Source organism: Arachis hypogaea, chromosome 17 (genome assembly GCF_003086295.3).
Source record: "Arachis hypogaea cultivar Tifrunner chromosome 17, arahy.Tifrunner.gnm2.J5K5, whole genome shotgun sequence".
Lineage (NCBI taxonomy): Eukaryota > Viridiplantae > Streptophyta > Magnoliopsida > Fabales > Fabaceae > Arachis > Arachis hypogaea.
The window spans coordinates 118,658,526-118,678,327 of record NC_092052.1 but is presented as its reverse complement, the minus strand read 5'-3'; the positions used below and the strand labels follow the sequence as shown (position 1 = coordinate 118,678,327).

The following is a 19,802-nucleotide window of genomic DNA, read 5'->3' as shown; positions in this document are numbered from 1 at the left end:
AATCCCGCAATAAAAAAGATCCATACCCCTGGGTTTCAAAGATCAATGTCAAAAATTTATGTAGTCATGTATTGATTGTTCAAGAAAAACAAGGCATCAAAAAACAAGCAGTACTTGCTTTAATAAATACCTTGACCAAGAGTGAACTTTATAGGTTGATCTTTATCCCTCTACTGGAATCAAACATGGTTCCATCTTCCAAAGTCCCAACATAGTGCACTGCATTCTCGAGATGAAATAAATAATCAAACATTAAACATTTTTTATTATTAACAACAACTACTACTTTTTTATTACTAACAACAACTACTGCCACTAAGAGTGTTCTTGTTTCAGCTTATGTTGCCAGAAAAATCTGATTTTCAAAAACAATCCTAATTAAAAAGATCAATAAATCTGATTTTCAGCTTCATACATTCTCAACTTCTTCAATTATATGTAAAATCACCTAAGAAGTTATGTCCAAAGCAAGTATTATTTAAGAGAGAAAAGAAATGGCTTCAAAAAGTCAACTTAAAATATTTTAACCCCCTATATTGTAATCAAAAGATTGAACTGAGAAGCATGTTGATTGTTGATGCACGCACTTCATCAAATAAAAAAGAAGCAAGAATTATGAGTGGCTTTAATTTATGAATAAAAAATCATGAATGGCTTCAATATTTCTCCAAATCTAAATATGATGCATGAACCATGTACTATATGCCAGAGAATCAAATTCAATGTCTCAACCAAGTACATAGGTAAGGATGATCAATGACTTCCAAAAAGAAAAAAGAACCTATCCTATTCCACTTTTTCTTTTACTTCTATTTTTGTCCTCTTTGTGTCAATGAGTCTGAACTTGACTAAAAGAACACTCTGGAGAAAATGGAAAGCAATTCAATGGAACTAAAGATAACTCTAAAGAGAATAAAAGAAGAAGAAGAACACAAACCATCTTGAGACAAAAGGAACAATTCCAAAGGTCATGCCACAAGTAGCTTGAACAAACACAGAGAATATGATCATAACAACAACAGAAACACTCAAAGATCCAACAAGCCCAAGAATTATGCAGAGGACACCAGCGAATGTTTGGCAAAGCCACAAGGCCCAGAGCCTACCCCTCATTCCAAACCTCTTTGAAACTGCATCAGATATGAACCCTCCACCGGGCCTGGAGAAAAGATTCGCCAATCCGAAACCGGCAGCAATGATCCCAGCAGTGTGCAGCTTGAGATTGAATCTGTCACAGAAGTACTCAGCTATGATGTTATCAATAGTCAACTCCACACCAAAGCAGTATCCATAAGTGAAGTACAGACAGCAGTATTCAATTTCTGAATAAAAAATTAATCTTTACAACAGCAAAAAAAATATAAATAAATAAAGCATAATGCCAACAAAAAAAGTGTCAAAAAGAGATTATAAAGCATTACTTACAGTATTTTAGCTTAGCTTAGCTTAGCTTCCTTTTAATTGCAGTAGGGAACAAGCAATAATCAAAATTAAACAAAGGGGAAGGAGAGAATGAAAAGGATGGGAGCATAGAGAGCATACATGTTTGTTCTTTGTTCATCAAAACAAACATGTCGTTCTCAACCACCTTTGCTACTCCCAATCAGCTATAGCAATTCTCTGCTTCTGTCCTCCAGAAAGTTGGGTGCCACCTTCTCCAACCTGTGTTAGAAATAAACTATTAGGCTTTAAGTTTGAATGCGTATTTTCTGATATCAAAGTGTTTTAGATCTACACTTTACTAAAAAACACAATAAAATGAGGTTAGGAGATTAGGTCACTTTGCATCTAAAATTAATTGGCCAATTCTCTGGTGCATTTAACTTTCATGCTGAAATTTGTCATTTTAATATATCAATTTGGAACAAAAGCTGTCATTTTAATGGAAGAGTCTTCTCCTAATCTCATTTGTGAGGAAGTTATTCTTTCACCTGGAGAGGGATAATCTTGGATGATCACAAACCCAAGTAGCTAGTAATAAAATCAAATTATGATGTAATTCACTAAAACCTATCATGACAACATCAAAACCTTTCCCTCACTGGATATGGCTGGATGCATGAATCAAGCAAAGTTAAGTGATTAGCAGCATCATCCATCAACCCCAAAATAAATCAAATCAAATCGGAAAATAAAAAAGTTGAAAAAAAGAAAAAAAGCTTATCATCGTAGAAGAAAATATACTCCATCAAGCAAACAATACAAGAAATTAATATGAATAAAAAATAAAAAAAGTAATTATAACAATTAACAAAAGAATAAACAGAGAAATTAGGTTTGAAAAACTGAAAAACTGTGAAGAGTGGCACCTGAAGCAAATTTTGAAGATATGAATCACCACATTTACCAAACTTCAAGGCTGGTCAATCTTCAACTCCTTTGCACAAACATCAAAGCCAATACACGCAGCAACTACTACCTGAATAAGAACAAGAACAAGTTGTTTGGCTACTAAGAAAACGAGAGAGAGAGAGAGAGAGAGAGAGAGAGAGAGAGAGAGAGAAATGGAAATAAGAGGCAAAATCGCAGATCAAGCACCTTTGAGAATTAAAGGAAGCAGAGATTAAATCACAAAATCGGAAATGAAATCACAAAATCAGAAACAACGAGGGCGAGGAGCAGAGATTAAATCACAAAATCACAAACCGGCGAGGAGCAGAGAATCAGAAACAATGGACGGCGAGGAGGGGAGGAACCCTTCGCGACGGCGACGCCACGAGCTCAACTCAGAACTTCGTGCGATAGTGAGAAGAGGAGGAACGATGCGAAGAGGGCCAAGTAGAGCTTCCCCAGATGACGAGGGCACCCACGGTCTGTCCCGCCGGCGGCGACACCACCTTCTACCAGAGGAGAAGAGTTTGAGGGATGAGGGCTGCTGGAAACGTTCGAGGGATGAGTGTGAATGGAGTGTGAATGGGTGGTGATAAAATTAGGGTTACCTCAATATTTTTGACGGAAAATTTAAATTACAGACGGATTTTTCGTCTGTAATAATTTAATAAAACGCAGCGTTTTGTCTATTTAATTACAGACGGATTTTCCGTCTGTAACCATTTTCCATGGAAAAAAAATTAATTTTTCCGACGGAATTATCGACGGATTCTCTTTTCCGTCTGTAATTTATGCTAATTCATTTTTTTAATTTTCCGACAAAAAATCTCTCTGAAATTCCTTCTGTATTTTCGTAGGATAAAATCCGTCAGAAATATCTGTCTGTAATAACTAGTTTTCTAGTAGTGTCTTTAGTTTGGTGTTTATAGATGGAGGTATTGGCCATGCACAAAAGCTCTATTTTTTGTGGTATCTTCATCTTCTTGTTCTTGTTTTGTAAGCTTTGGTACTTGGGTTGTTTGGTTTGTTGTATGCATGTTTTGTACAGTAATTTATGACTCTCTTGTACTCTATTTTTTATCATAGTGAAGCTATTTTCTATTCATGGTGACTCGTGGTTTTTACTTCTCACATTGAGGAGGTTTTCGACGTTAAAAATTTTGGTGTGTTAGCTTACCTCTTTTTTTGTGGTTTGTGTGATTTTCTCGCTGCTATTAGGTATTATTGTGTTACTGTTATTACTTGTTGTGAGTGGGTATATTGCTCCTTTGATTCTTGCAAGTAAAAAAGTTGTGTGTTTTATTCCTATCATTTGGTATCAAAGTTCAGTTTTGGGGATTTGGTTATAACTTACTTGAAAGATGGAGGCAAATAATTCTACTAGGATGATAAGCTTGAATGGAACTAACTACCATCTATGGAAGGAAAAAATGAAGAATTTGTTGTTTGTCAAAAATCTACATCTATTCGTATTTTCTACACAAAATCTAGAATCAAAAGCAGATGAAGAATGGGAGTTTGAACACCAACAAGTTTGTGACTTTATTAAGAAATGAGTGGATGATAATATTTACAATCACATTACTAATGAGACTCATGCTAGGGCTTTGTGGAATCAAATTGAATCTTTGTATGCTTCTAAGTCTAGCAATAATAAATTGTACTTGTTGAATATATTGATAAATTTGAGATACAAGGAAGAATTATAAGTATTAGATCACTTGAAGATGAGGTTCAAGGATTATGTTTGCTAAATATTCTACCAAATTTTTGGGAGACACTTCATATCTCTCTTACTAATTCTACTCCGAATGGTAAAGTGAGCACGCAACTTATTAAACATGGCATTTTAAATGAAGAGATGAGAAGGAAGACGCAGAATTCTTTGTCACTCTTTGAAATGCTAGTCACTGAAAATAGGAGGAGAAATCAGAATAAAAGTTAAAAAGGTAGAGGTAAAAGCAAGAGTAAATCCAAGTCAAGATACAAGAATGTTGAGTGTCATTACTGTCATAAAATAGGCCATGTAAAAATATATTATTTTTTTTTAGAAAAAGGAGAACAAAGGTAAGCAAGAAAGGAAAGATGATGGAAGTAATGATCGTGTATCTGCTATTTCAGATGATCTTTTCATTGTTGACATTGTTGATTATGAGTACAAGGTCAATTTTGTTTCTGATGATGAGTTCAGCTGGATAATTGATAGTGGCTCCTCAATACATGTTATACCGAAGAAGGAGTTCTTCACTTCTTATACTCTAAGCATTTTGGAGTGCTTAAGATGGGTAATAATGGCTTGACCAAGGTTATTGGTGTAAGAGATATTTGTCTTGAGACTAATATGGGAATGAAGTTGCTACTCAAAGATGTTAGACACGCTCCAGATGTTCGCTTGAATTCGGTTTCAGTTAAAAGGCTCGATAATGAAGGCTTTGTAAACACTTTCGGCTTTGAACAATGAAAGCTTACTAAACGCAACTTAGTGGTAGCTCGAGAAAAAGGTACTTCAAGTTTGTATGTGATGCATGCCATGATTACAAAAGATAGTGTAAATGCGGTTGAATATAAAGAAGTTTGTAGTTTGTGGCACATAAGACTTGGTCATATTAGTGAAAAAGGACTTAATTGTTTGGTTCAAAAAGATGTTCTTTCCGGTTTGAAGAATACAGAATTGGAGAAATGTTCTCATTGCATGGCTGGTAAACAAAGAAAATTATCCTTCAAGAAGCATCAATCTTCAAAAAAATTAGACTTCTTGAAATTGGTGCATTTCGATATTTGTGGTCCTTTGAAGATACAATATTTTAGTAGAGTTGTTTATTTATTACTTTTATTGATGATCATTCAAGAAAGTTTTGGACTTATGCTTTGAAAACAAAAAACCAAGCTTTAGAAAAGTTCAAACAATTCCAAACTTTGGTTGAGAGGCAAACAGGTAAAAAGCTTAAATGTGTTCACACTAATAATGGTGGTGAGTATCGTGGACCATTTGATGAGTATTGCAAGCAGCAAGGTATTAGGCATGAAAAGATACCTCCTAAAATACCTCAGTTGAACGATTTGGCAGAAAGGATGAATAGAACACTGCTTGAAAGGTTAGGTTTATGCTTACTAAAGCTAAGCTACTTAAAGTCTTTTGGGGTGAAGCGCTACTTACTGTGGCTCATGTGATTAATCTGAGTTCTACAATTTCTTAAGATTATGATGTTCCAGATCATGTTTGGTCGAACAAAGATGTCTTGTATGGTCACTTGAGAGTCTTTGTATACAAAGCATTTGTTCATATTCCAAAGGACGAGAGGTCCAAGTTGGATGTGAAGACAAGGCAGTGCATTTTTATTGGCTATGGTTAGGATGAGTTGGATGACAGGCTTTATGATCCAGTTGAAAAGAATCTTGTAAGAAGCCATAATGTAGAGTTTATTGAAGACCAGACCATTGAAGACATTGATGAGGTAGAGAAGAAAAATTCCAAGAGAGCAATGACTTGACTGATGTATATCCAATTTAGCCACCTCCTTCACCAGAACTAGTAGAGAATCAAGATCAGGATCATATGCAGTAAAATGAGCCTTTGGTTCCTGATAATCAGCAGATGGGAGATCCGATTGATGCTCTAGGTGATGATGATGCTAATAATCAACCTGAGCTGCCTGAAAATCCACCAAGTTTCTATCCTAGGAGGTCTACTAGAGAGCGACAACCTTCAATGAGGTATCCTTCTAATGTTAGTGATGGGTATGTGACTTTGACTGGTGGAGAAAAACCTAAATGTTATAAGGAAGCTATGGATGGTGATGACAATAAGAAATGGTATGATGCAATGCATGATGAAATGTAATTCTTGCATGATAATCAAATATTTGAACTTGTAAAGCTGCCAAAAGAGAAGAAAGCTTGGAAGAACAGGTGAGTTTATAGGTTGAAGTGTGAAGAAAGTTCTCAGTCTCCAAGGTACAAGGCTAGATTGGTGGTTAAGGACTATAGGCAGAAAAAGAGAGTTGACTATAATAAAATTTTTTCACTGGTTGTGAGAAGATCTTCTATTAGGACTATTTTGAGTTTAACTACAAGTCTTAATTTAGAAATAGAGTAGATAAATGTGAAAACTGCTTTCCTTCATGGTGATTTTAAGGATGAAATTTACATGGAATAACCTGAAGTTTTCGTTATAAATGGCAAAGAGGATCATGTTTTCAAACTGAAGAAGAGCTTGTATAGCTTGAAGCAAGCTCCAAGACAATAGTACAAGAAGTTCGAGTCTGTGTTAAATAGTTTGCTAGTAATAATTTTATTATCCTTTTGATATGTGTTGATGACATGCTTATTGTTGGTCAAAATGCTTCTAGGATTGACATGTTGAAGAATCAACTTGTGATGTCATTTTCAATGAAGGACCTTGGATCAGCAAAGGAGATTCTTTGTATAAGAATCAAGCGTGATAGAAAGGAGAAGAAACCTTGGTTATCACAGGAGAAATACATAGAGACAATGTTGCGCAGGTTCCAAATGGAGAAAGCAAAGGCGGTTAATACTCCTCTTGCTACACACTTCAAATTAAGTTGCAAGTAAAATCCATCAAGTGAAGAAGAGAAGAAAGACATGGATAAAGTTCTATATGCATCAGCTGTGGGTAGGTTAATGTATGCTATGGTGTGCACAAGGCCAGATATAGCTCATGCTGTTGGTTGTGTTAGCCCTTTGTTTCAAACCCAGAAACATATTGATGTGAGGTATCATTGGACGTGATGTTTTGGACGCTGAGTTGTTGAAACTTGAAAAGGTTCATACTGAGGAGAATGGTTCTGATATGATGACTAAGGCTCTGTTTCTATGTAGAGAAAAGCCCAAATGCTGGTACCCATAGATAGTTGAAGTAGCTGAGGATGTGCTAGGGTTGCTGAGAGAGATCTCATTTGTAAGAGAACACCAAACACTAGGGAGAAGAGAAGAGAGAAAGTTATTTTCGCATATATACAAGGCTGTCTCTGTATATTGGTTGCTACGATTTGTTAACCGTTGAATCAAGCTCAAATTCGAACAGTGTGTTTCAGACACCCGGTTCTTCATTTTCACCGTTTGGATCTTCAATTTAATTTCTGTAGATGGAGATATTGGCTATGTATAGCAACTCTGGTTTTTGTGATATTTTTATTTTGTTCTTGTTTTGTAAGTTTTGATGTTTGGGTTATTTGCCTTATTGTATGCATATTTTGTATAGTAATTTGTGACTCTTTTATACCCTATTTTTCATCATAGTAAAGCTATTTCCTGGTCTTGGTGACTCGTGATTTTTACTTCTCACATTGAGAAATTTTTCGACGTTAAAAATCTTAGTGTGTTAACTTGTTTTTATTTTCTTGTTTGTGTGATTTTTTCGTTGCTATTAAATATTGTTGTGTTATTATTTGTTGTGAGTGATATTGTTACTTCTCTAATTTTTGCGAGTAAAAAATTATGTGTTTTATTCTTATCATAGAACAACATTTTTTTCTTGTTGGAATATCGGGGCAACTAGCATCATTAGTAAGCCCTCTTTTTTGTCTTCTAGAATTTGTGAACAGAACTTTAAGCATAATGAGCTAACAAACGTTTTAATTCTGTGAAGTTTTTTTATCTTCCAAATATTCTTAAAGTAGTTGCTAGGAGCATCGTCATTATCATAGTCATAGATTTCTTCATATGCTGATTTGATCGAAAATTTCTCATTTGGTTCGGGTAGCCAAGCTGTACTATTAGAGCCGAGTTTTCTTTGGTGGGCTTTCACAAGACGAATGATGTCCAAAACATGTTCTGGAAGCATTTGATATAGCTTCTCCCACCTCCAATTATTATTCTGGTCAGCAAAGATACTTTATCTTTAAAGCTGTCTGCTGCAAGATTTCCATGATAAAGGTCTTAAGAGACTCAATTCCTGAAACTCAATGATCTTCGCAAAAATGAATCGCTTCTCCATTACCTATTTTCCAAATGATACTTGTCTTGAACTGATTCCAAATCTTCAGTATGCCCTTCCACACGTTGGAAAATTAGCCTTTTAATAAACTTTGGGAATGGTATCACCGTCGCACCTACATTTCGATCTCATCATCTTGAACCATAAGGGATCTCTATTTGTAATCAAGTTACAAGCTAGTTTCATGAGAAACAAGTTGATAATTTCTTGAGCTTTCCTAAGGCCGAGCCTTCCTCTTTGTATTTTATAAAAAATCAAGGTTTAATTACTTTGGTTCTTATAGTTTTGCGAAATTTTTAATTAAGTTCTTATACTTTTTTTTTTAATTGAGTTCTTACACCAAATTTTTTTAATTGGTTCCTATATTTTTTTTATTTTATTTGGATTTCTGCACTAATATTTTTTTAATTGAATCCCTATACAATTAAATCAATTACGGTCAAAAGGGACCTATTTAAAAAAAAATTTAGTGCATGGACCAAATTAAAAAGAAAAAAAAGTATAAGGACCTAATTGAAAATTTTACGAAACTATAGAGACCAACAGAATAATTAAACCAAAAATCAAAATATCTTTTGATTGATCATTATTTATTAATAATAAAAAAATCTAAAATTATTAGTTTATGACCTGTAAAATAAAATAATAAATAATAAATCAGCACCAATTCATTGATTATAAATGTTATGTGTTTAAAATTATAAATGTTATATGTATAAAATTATGGATGTTAAATTAAAAACTTTTAACAATTTTTACTATATAACTCATATTTTTACATATCAACTATTATAAAATAAAATATGAAAAATAAAATATGAACGAAAACTAAGAAATTTTTTTTTAAAAGTATTTATTAACTCATCAATAAATAAGCATATTTATGAATATAAAAAAAATTAAAATAATTAAAATCATGATCTATTGATGCATATATGAAATATTGAAATATACAAGAAGACACGTAATTTAGAATTTGGTAATATTATTTGTAAAAGATTATTAACTATAAACATTATATATACAAAATTATAGATATTATGTGTACCTAAATATAAATATTATGTGTATGAACTCATGATTTTTTTTTATCAAAGTTATGCAATTTTATTACTGAAAATTGGTCCAATTTGGATTACAGGCAGAATTATAATAAAGAGAATAGGAAGTTCCAACTTTAATAAAATGACTTAAGCATAAGGAAACTAAAGAGGTAAAGTAAAAACTCAAGGGTCTCATATTCTCTCACGCACACTTCTTCTGGCCATCTCCACCATAGTTCTTGAAGGGGTAATTTTACCTTCAAATACCCAGGCGTTTCTTGCTAACCAGATTTGCCATAAGAGGTTTGCTGCTACTGCTCTTTTTTCATTCGGATTTTCTTCCATTATCAATTCTTCTTCCAACTGAATCCATCACTTCCATGGTCTGCCATGGCAGATTTGAACATTTCCAAGCTTCAGTCACATCTGGGCACTCCCAGAAACAATGAAAAATACTTTCTTGTGACCGATTGCATTTTGGGCACCAGGGTTCGATGGATTGTATTCGGGCGTTCAACCTTTCTTTCACAGGGAGTCCTCCATGCATCAGTTTTCAGAACAAATTTTTTATTTTCGGTTGACAATTAATTTTCCATATGCTCTTCCATAAGTTCTTTCTTTTGCATTGTTCTGGCAGGTATTCAGTTGGTGGGTGGTAGAAGTTAAAGGCTATTTTGTATCCTAAAGCAACAGTGAAGCCGCCCCCTTTCTCCAGCATCAAGGTAACTCTATCCTCTGTCTCATGAATTGGAGTGTTGATTATTGCTGTAGCTATTTCTGGATTGAAATTGGACTGAAATAAATTCTGGTTCCATGTTCTATTTGAATGCTGTAATTGTGAAACCCATTCTAGATTAGCAGTCATTGTCGTGGTAGTAATAGGAGTAATTAAAACATAATCCTTCACCCATAAGTCTTCTCGGATTCTGATGTTAAATCCCCTTCCTACTTCCCATAGTATACCTTTTTCTAGCACCTTTCTGCCTTCGATAAAACTCCTCCAACCCCATGATGAGTTATTACCAACCTCTGCTCTTAGGAAGCTTGAATATCTATAATATTTGCTCTGTAACACTTTACTGATGAGAGAATTAGGTCTGGAAATTAACCTCCAACCTTGCTTTGCGAGCATGGCAAGATTAAAGGCCTTCAAATCTTTAAAGTTTAGTCCCCCTTGCATTTTTGGTCTGCAAGAAATCTTCCATCCGATCCACTGCATCCTGTTTTCTGATCTTTTCTGCCCCCACCAAAATTGGAGTATGGCTCTCTGAATCTCTTCAATTAGTGTCTCCGGTAACTTGAAGCAACTTAGTGTGTATATGGGTATCGTGGTTGCCACCGCCTTAATAAGCACTTCGCGTCCACTAGAAGATAATAGAGCCATCTTCCAATGGCTAAGCTTCTGACGTACCCTATCTTTAATGTAATTAAATGTCGCTTTCTTTGATCTCTGAACCACTGCCGGTAAACCCAAATATTTGTTTTGATTGCCAACATGGGGGACAAGGAGAATCTCCGCCAAATGGTCTCAGACTGGATTGGTGTGTTCTTACTAAAGAAGACTGATGATTTGTCCAAGTTTACCTTTTGGCCACTAAGTTCTTTATAAGTCTGTAGAACCTATAGAAATCTCTGGCACTTTACTTCTGAAGCTTTGCTAAAAAGAATTGAATCGTCTGCAAAGAAAAGATGATTGATTGTCGGACACCTCTGATTGAGTCTCAAACCAGAAATTTCCAGCCTCTGTTCTTCTCTGTGGAGCAGATGGGAAAGTCCCTCTGCGCAAAACAAAAATAGGTAGGGAGATAGAGGATCACCTTGTCGTAATCCTCTACATAGTTTAAAATATCCATGAGGTTGTCCATCCACAGTAATAAAGTAAGATACCGTCGTCACAAGTTCCTCAATCCACTTCATCCATCGATCACAAAAACCTAGCTTCTTCATCACCTTCCAAAAAAAAAAAACTCCATTCCACCCTATCATAAGCCTTGCTCATATCTAGCTTTAATGCCAAATCATAATCTCCATGCCTTTTATTTTTGAAAAAAATGCATGAATTCGTGTGCAATTAGAACATTATCACTAATCAACCTGCCCTTTATAAAAGCACTTTGAGAGTCACTGATTAGTCTATTCATAATTGATTGAAGTCTGTGCACCAGAATTTTAGATATGATCTTATAGAAAACAGAGCTAAGACTAATCGGTCTATCTTGTTTCATAGAATTAGTGGCCGGCACCTTAGGTATGAGACATATGTGAGTATGATTAAAAGCTTTCAAAATTTTACCTCCGTAGAAAAAAGCTTCTAACAGCTGCTGTCACATCTCCCTTTATTGTACTCCAAAAGAATTGAAAAAATTTTGCTGTGAATCCATCATCTTCCAGAGCCGAAAAAGGGTTGATGGAGAAGACTGCTGCTTTAATTTCCGCTTCAGTCACTGGCCTACACAGCATTCTATTAGTGGCTGCATTTATTTTTTGGCGGATTTCATCCAATTTTGCAGTCGGATCTCTAAGACAGCTTGTTGTGAATAGCTTTTCAAAGTATTTCTGTGCAACTTCCGCTATTTCTGCTGGTTCCTTTGCCATATTCCCCTCTTCGTCCTCCAACTCCTTTATTCTATTTTTCCGATTCCTCGTTTGAAATTTGGAATGAAAAAATTTAGTATTTCTATCGTCCCAGTTGAGCCATTGCATCCTAGACTTCTCCCTCCAATACCGCTCTTCTTCCTCCAATGCGTCCTCTAGTTCAGTTTCTAAGATTCGGATAGCATTTCCATCTGCCTGAACTCCTTTCTGCATTTCAGATTCTATCTGATTCTTAAGAATCTGAATTTTCTTCCTTGAATTAGATTCAGAGTGCTGCTGCCATTGTACAATTGAATGTTTACAATACTTTAGCTTTCCATCTAGCTTAAACATTGGAGACTCCTGAATATCTATTATTCATGCCTGTTTGATTAAACTAATCACCTCTTCATTTTCACACCATCACTCCTGAAATCTGAACCTCCTTTTTACCCTCCTTTCTTCACCACCCGTGTTGAGAAGAATGGCCTTATGGTCTGAACCGGAATCGGATAAGTGTGCAAGAGTGGTTGCTGGAAATTCACCTTTCCACTCATTTGTAACAAGAGCTCTATCCAATCTTTCCTTTATATGATTCTCTCCAAATTGACGATTGCTCCAAGTGTATTTATCTCCCTCATAACCAATGTCGACTAGCCTTCCCTCATTGATGAAATCCCTAAACTGTTGTATTGAAGTGCTGGATTTTTGTCTTTCTCCCTCCTTTTCCTCTTGATTTTTAATTGCATTGAAGTCTCCTATTATTACTAGCGTTTCACTCCCTCCTTCCAATATCTGTAATAGTTTTGCAAATTGAAACCCTCTATTTGTCTCATCTGTGTGCAAGTGTACTCCTATAATTTCCCATTTTAAACCCGCTTGCTGGTCCTCTATGGAAAAATACACAAAGAACTGGTCATGTTACATTATGTGCACCCGCACTTCATCCTTCCAAGCCACTGCTAATCCTCCAGACAGGCCCATTGGATCAACTGTAAAAACATATTTGTAGCCTTCCCTCCTTAGCACTCTCTCGACTGTCAAGGTACTATTTTTTGTCTCACAAAGAAATAATACCTCGGGGGAATGGGATCTAGAAATCTCTTTGATGTTGTGAACTCTCAGAGGTTTTTCCAAACCTCGATAATTTCACATCATCACTTTCATCCCTCCTTGGGTGCCAATTGTTGGGTGGCAGCCTCTCCCTTATTCAGCTCTTCCTCTTCCTCCTGACAAAGCTTTTTAACACCTATACTCTCCCCCGATCCTCTAGATCTCCTCTTAATACCTAAGACAGCTTGAAAGCTGTGTTTTTTCCTTGCTATTTGCTTCAGATTTTGTTTCTTAATTTCTCCTCCCCTCTCGTTACCTCCTGCAGCACTGAAGGTGAAGCATCCATCATCTAATTTGGGCAGAGTTGGATCTATTGATTGGGCCACTATGTTGCTGTCTTTATCTCCTTCTTCCCATGTTTCTGAACTTCCCCCTTATTTCTTTTTATTATTAGCATTTTTCGGCCACTGTGCACCTCTTGATCATCTTGTTTGATTTGTGAGTTCTGGTCCTGAACGGAGAGACTTGCAAATTCTCTTATCAGGTTAACTGGGATTGATTTTTTCTGTTTATGTATGTCTCCCTGTGCAGCATTGGGTTGATTTGGATTGTTATTTTCTTTTTGATCCTCCACTCTCCTACCGAATTGATCTACCCTTAGCCATGCTCCCCATTCCGCTTCTTCTTCTCCTCCTTGCGCTATATTTGCTAGGTTTTCTGAATACGCCCTGATCTCATGCCCGATGCACCCACAACAATAACAAAAATTACCAATCCTCTTATACTTGAGTTGAAGATCAATAATTTTGTTGTTGCTTCCTGAGATTCTCATCTTCCTCCTCAATGGCTTTGTGATGTCTAGGAGGATTTGAATTTTTAAAATCCTCTCCTCCTTCCCCTTCATAGAGAATACAGCAACATCCATCACCTTTCACAGCGTCTCTCCTACCCTTTTTTTCAATCCTTTGGTTTTACATTGCTCCGGTAAACCCCACAGTTGTACCCATATAGAAACATAAGAGAATTCTGCATCATTGATAATTGAATCTTCCCTCCATCTTTTCAGATTTAGAATATAATTTTTGAACAACCAAGGAGCCCCTTTCTCCACCCTGAGCAATTTGATTTTATCTTTGAAGAAAAATTGGAATTTGTTACCTCCGTGATCTAAAATCCGAAAGCCTTATGGTTGTCTCCATATTGTGTTTAGAGTGGCCTCCAATGTATCTGCACGGAATGATCTGTCCGCCAGTAATCTTCCAATCAAACTTTTGGTACATAATTCCAATCCTTCTTTGATGTCCTCATCTACAAAAGCTATGATCTGTTCTTCCTCTAATTTAGTCTGTCCTCTACCCGTTCCCTATGAGACAGCAGGAGCTGCCATTGTATTATCGTTGACACTCTAGAAATTTTTACTAGTAAAATAAGTATTTTTTGCAAACCCGAACAGAACTTGAAAAATCTTGTATGAACTCATGATTGCTAGGAGTATATTTGTTAATTGAATAAATTAAGAATTTTACATTAATTTTTCAAATTTAATTATGATAAAATTTGAAAGTAATATATTTTATATATAATTAAATATAAAATTCGTTTATAAATAAACACACATGAATGTTATTTTAAAAATATTAAATTAGCTTATAAGCATATTTTGTTAGAGCTTGTGTGAATTTGTAGGTTTTCAGAAATTGGTTGACTAAGAATATTTTCATCGGGTGAGTTCAATAAATATTTAAAATTTTCAATTCCTTCAGGCTCCACGTTAAAGTTGAATTCAAATGCTATATGCAGACAAAAAAAGAAAAAACTAAACTGATTAATATTTGACAAGAGTTGAAACACAAAGAATAAAGATTAAAAAATATATAAATTCACGAACAAGCAACGTTTGCTAAAAAAAAATATAATACGAAAATTGAGATGTATGGAAACATTTCTTTAGGAAAAAAAAATCTTATATTCTTTTAATTTGGAGTTTTAGTTTAAATATTGTTTTGGAAATAGCATCAACAATGAACATATATACAAGTGATTAAATAATAAACAAAGAATGTGCTTTTATTACTAATTTACTATAATGCAAATTAAATACCATAAATGAGTATTCAGAAGAAATTAAATTATATATACACATTAAAAAGGAATAAACTAATATAAATGGCAATGATCGATATTGTTTTCACTTAGTAAAAAAAGCACACGAGAAATTATAATATTCATGTACTAAAATCATATAAGTGAAGTGAAAAATAGAAGGTTTTGGCAATTTTTTGCTGAACATTTTTTGTTTTCCAAACATTTTCGGATTAGCCAAACCCAAACCTCTGACCCCTTCTTTCGCCATGTATCTCTCTAGGTTCCAAACATAACTTATGATAGCAAATTAATTGTTCTATATTCTTTATGGAGATCTTAGATGGAAACCAAAGTAAGCTTCAGCGAGATCTCTCTTGATATTGTTTTTGTCTTCTAAGCCAAGCCATGCTGATCATATACATAACTACGTAATTCTTGGAAAATAACACTCTGATCTTGTGCATATTATTTCAGGACCCTGTAGATGTAAAGTCATCCAAGAAATTCCCGTTAGCTTCAAGGTTAGTAGTTTTAGCTTTCTCTGTGATTTGTGGAGTATACATATTTTCGATTTGTTCAGAACAAGTAGGTGTAAACACACATTCCAAGCTCGTAGACGTCAAAGTCTTCAAACAGCAATGTCCTCCTCCTCCTGTGGAACAATGGGAACTGCCCTACTTGAATTATCCAGAGCCACAAACCTTCAACAGGTAAACTAAACATTTATATCAAGCATGTTATGTTTACACAAAAAAGCGGCCACCAAATCCGTTATCGGCATTTTATACATGTCAGAATATAAAATATACATGGATGAAAATATGAGAAAAAATACATGTATATACAAATATATATTGATTGATTTGGTACCTGATTTTTAGCGTAAATATTGCCTTGTTGCATATATATATATATAAACACATTTCTTGATTAGTTATTTATATAAATGATTTATTGGTTTTATGCTTAGAGAGGAGTGTGCCTGCAATCCTGTTCGGTTATTTTGCATTGTGTCAATGCAAAGATCTGGGAGCGGTTGGTTTGAGACACTTTTGAACAGTCATATGAATGTTAGCTCCAATGGAGAAATATTTTCGGTTGTTAAAAGAAGGGAGAATGTCTCTTCAATTTTGCTGACATTGGATAAAGTGTATAATCTTGACTGGTTCACAAGTGCTTCAAAGAATGAATGCTCTGCCGCTGTTGGCTTCAAATGGATGCTTAATCAGGTACTTACCATAATAACACCAAGCCATGTTAAGAAATTAATTAACTAGGACTGTATAAGATGCTGTGATGAGATTCTCAAGAGTGATTAAATATACTGTAGGGGTTGACAAGGCATCATGAAGAAATAGTAGAATATTTTGAAAGAAGAAATGTATCCGTAATATTTCTATTCAGAAGAAATTTGCTTCGCAGAATGGTATCTGTGTTGGCAAATATTTATGACAAGGAGGTCAAGTTACTGAACGGAACACACAAGTCTCACGTGCATTCCACTACAGAGGTTCCTTTCATTTCGTTTAATTAATCTTGTACTCTATGTACGTAGGTAATGTAGTTATAATTATTATTGTTGATTCATTTCAAAATGTGTGTATCTGATTGTGGTGCAGGCGAATATTCTTGCACAGTATAGGCCACGACTCAATGTTACGCTAATGATATCAGAGCTAAAGCTAACTGAGGAGACAACTCAAAAGGCCTTGGTATACTTCAAGAACATTCGCCACATTGTTCTCTACTATGAGGATCTTCTCAACAATCGAACTGTAAGCCTATCTTCTCAATATGTTATGGGAAAGGTTATAAGGTGTTTCAGGAATATATGTGCATCTGTTTTGATCTTTCTGTACGAATTTGGATATTTCACCTGCAGAAAATCATGGATGTTCAAGAATTTTTAAGGGTGCCGTACAGAGATCTACAGAGCCATCAAGTGAGGATACACACTGCTCCACTATCAATGCAGATTGAAAACTGGGAAGAAGTGCAAAAAGCACTGAATGGAACGCCGTATCAGAAATTTCTATATTCAGACTAATTGATATTGTAACACATTTTCTCATAAGTCTAGTAGAGCAACATTTGATTCTCCTTTTATATATACCTTAGCTTGTACATAACTTTATCATGATTAGCAGGCATAAGATTATTACAGACAATATAGAGTTGCATCTTGGAAAACCCGGATAGGCCTAATAGATGAAAAGAAATCAATTTTTTTTCCCTTAACAAATAATCGTATCAACATGAAATTAAATAAATAAATAAAGCATATATCACTCTTCTAATTATATGAGTGTGATCAAATACTGCCAAAATATAAGAGAATTTAGTGCCAAAATATGACAAGAATTTGTCGCATTTGTTGCGTATTCTTTTATCAACCTTATTAGATGTATATAAAAAATTAGGTACCAAATTAGTTATTAATATCTTGGTCCCTTCTCTTCTCTTGCATTATACATATTCTTTATTGTCGGAATAAATATATCTTTGAAGAGGATCGATCTGTACCAGAGGGTGCTGTCCATTTGGCTGCTCTTGGTTAGCTCAAGATTATGTTACTGCCCGGTCTTAGTTTATTAGAATGAGGAGAAATGTTGATTCTTTTAGATAGCGTTTGAAAGAGAGACAGAGATTGAGATAGATACTGAAATAAATTTCAGTATTGTATTTGGTGTAAAGTAGGAGACAGAAATTGAAATAAGAATGAAATTCTAATTTAATTTGTACAAAGAGTAAAATTAGAATTAATTAATTGAAATAGAGGTATTTTAGGTATAAAATGTTATTAAAATTTTAGTCTCCGTCCCCAAAAATTTCATTCCCTTGTGTCCCCACTTTTTGGAGGTACTAAAATGCTGAAATTTTGAAGACAGAGACTGAAATTTTAGTACCAATCTCTGGACCAACAAACATGATATTGAGTTTCAATCTTCTACTTTCCGTCTTAGTACCTGAAAACAAACGCTACCTTATAGAAAAGCAGATCTATTGGTCTCTCCCAACCTCCCCCTTCATTAAATTAAATATAGATGGTTGTGTCAAAGGAAGGAAAGGCTGTGCGTGGTGGCATTTTACGGGATCACGAGAGATAATTCTTGGCTTGTTTCAGTGCTAATTTAGGTGTTTGTACGTGGCTGAATTGTGGGGTATACTTTTTGGTATGGAATTGACTATTAATTTGGATATTGCTAATCTCTCTATTGAGGTTGATTCAAGAGCTGTAGTTTTGTTGTGTCTGCATGATACTATCGATTTCTATGGAGTTCACACTCATTGTGACTATGACTATTAAGGACAGGTTCAGCAAGTTTTCGAGTTGGGAATTTTACTATGAATTTTGAGAAGCAAATTGTTGTGCTGATCGTTTAACGTTTAAAAGACATTTTTTGGAGTTTGGCTGTCATTTTTTTACAATTTATTTTTGTGTATTTTATCTTATTTTCTTTCCGATGCCATGGACGTATCCTTTTTTAGAGTAATTTCTATGTAGTGTACCCCTTGTTTATAAAAAAAATTATCGATATAAAATATATATTAAAATATAAAATATATATTAAAAATGAATTTAGGATCAAATATATTTATACGTAAATATAGGGTGACTGATTTTTAATTTTTTCGTAGTTTTTTTTGTTTTTCCCCTAAATTATGTTAGTTGTATTCCTTACTCCTAAACCTAATTGTGATATAAAGTTTTTTTTTAAAGGGAATCATGTAATATTTTTACTATAATTTATTACATTTTTATTTTTATATTAAAAACAATTGTGAAAAATGAAAGAAGATAATAAATTTTTATTGTATAATATTTTATTTTTATATTATCAACGTATAAAATGTAGAAATTAATTTAATTATGGAATAAAAAATAGAGTAATTTAAATATATTAGTGCATAATATGTTATCCACATATGTGGATCTACAACTGCACAGAGTTGCAAAATGCATTTTATGATTGACATGAAGCAAACGAAAAATTGCTGAAAAAACGCAGGTTGCGTTTTATATGGAGAGACAACCAAATGTTGAAACGTGTCCTCTATCCCTGCATGCAGAATAGACCTACAGTTTGACCACATTGGGAGACACCAAACATGAGTTACATTTAACAGGAGGTCACAACAAAGCGTGATCTGTGTTTGACAGAAAAGACACTTTCATGTGTTACACGAGTATGTGAAGGGGGTGATATGGAGTCTTTATAATGCGTGTTGCGTTTGCTTGAAGATAGGTGAGCACACTTAAAAACAATTTCTACGTTTTGAGTTTAGGGAAGAAAAAGATCGAAAAATAAGAAGAAGGTTGAGTATGTGAGTAGTAAAATTAGTGAAAAATGGTTTGTAATTTTACATTATCTCAACATATTATTGAATATTTGGATCATTCTCAATTGGTAAGTATTTTTTTTATATTTTAATTATATATAAGTTTATTTATTTGTGTTGTTATTAAAGTTATTAGTAGATTTTTAGTATATAAATTAACTGTATTATTATTATTATTATTATTATTATGACTCAGAACTTTTGAAAAATTTTATTTTGAGTTATTCTAAATTTATTTATTTATTAGCGATTTTATTTTCAAAAAATTATTTCATTGAGAATAATTAAATCAAATTTTGGTAATTAAAATAAAAATTTTACTTAATTCTATAATTATTGAATAATTTTTCATATTTAAATTATAAGACTTAGTAGTTATAAAAAAAAAATTTTATACGATTTAGTTTAAATAATTGAGA

At 34.1% G+C, this 19,802-nt stretch overlaps 2 protein-coding genes and 1 long non-coding RNA gene across 4 annotated transcripts; 1 reads left to right on the top strand and 2 right to left on the bottom strand.

Annotated features, from left to right (window-relative positions):
- Positions 1-436: 436 nt before the first annotated feature.
- On the bottom strand, positions 437-2,893 carry LOC112767116 (uncharacterized). Its single transcript, XR_011875611.1, has 4 exons — positions 2,647-2,893; positions 2,310-2,419; positions 1,543-1,662; positions 437-1,228 (listed from the first exon to the last, which is right to left on the bottom strand). It is a non-coding gene; the product is annotated as an uncharacterized lncRNA (long non-coding RNA).
- Positions 2,894-9,494: 6,601 nt separating this feature from the next.
- Positions 9,495-17,202, top strand: LOC112763739 (uncharacterized). Of its 2 annotated transcripts, XM_072222263.1 has the most exons (7): positions 9,495-9,633; positions 9,728-10,052; positions 15,517-15,752; positions 16,013-16,271; positions 16,373-16,552; positions 16,662-16,817; positions 16,925-17,202. In XM_072222263.1, exons 4-7 carry the CDS (start codon positions 16,059-16,061, stop codon positions 17,087-17,089), a joined length of 714 nt encoding a protein of 237 aa, XP_072078364.1. In that variant the 5' UTR covers positions 9,495-9,633; positions 9,728-10,052; positions 15,517-15,752; positions 16,013-16,058; the 3' UTR covers positions 17,090-17,202. The 2 variants fall into 2 exon arrangements, with proteins under 2 accessions (XP_072078364.1, XP_072078365.1); XM_072222264.1 differs by lacking the exon at positions 9,495-9,633 and having other exon boundaries at positions 9,645-10,052.
- Positions 11,620-13,882, bottom strand: LOC112763740 (uncharacterized). Its single transcript, XM_025809335.1, has 3 exons — positions 13,433-13,882; positions 12,358-12,699; positions 11,620-12,201 (listed from the first exon to the last, which is right to left on the bottom strand). Exons 1-3 carry the CDS (start codon positions 13,880-13,882, stop codon positions 11,620-11,622), a joined length of 1,374 nt encoding a protein of 457 aa, XP_025665120.1.
- Positions 17,203-19,802: the final 2,600 nt, after the last annotated feature.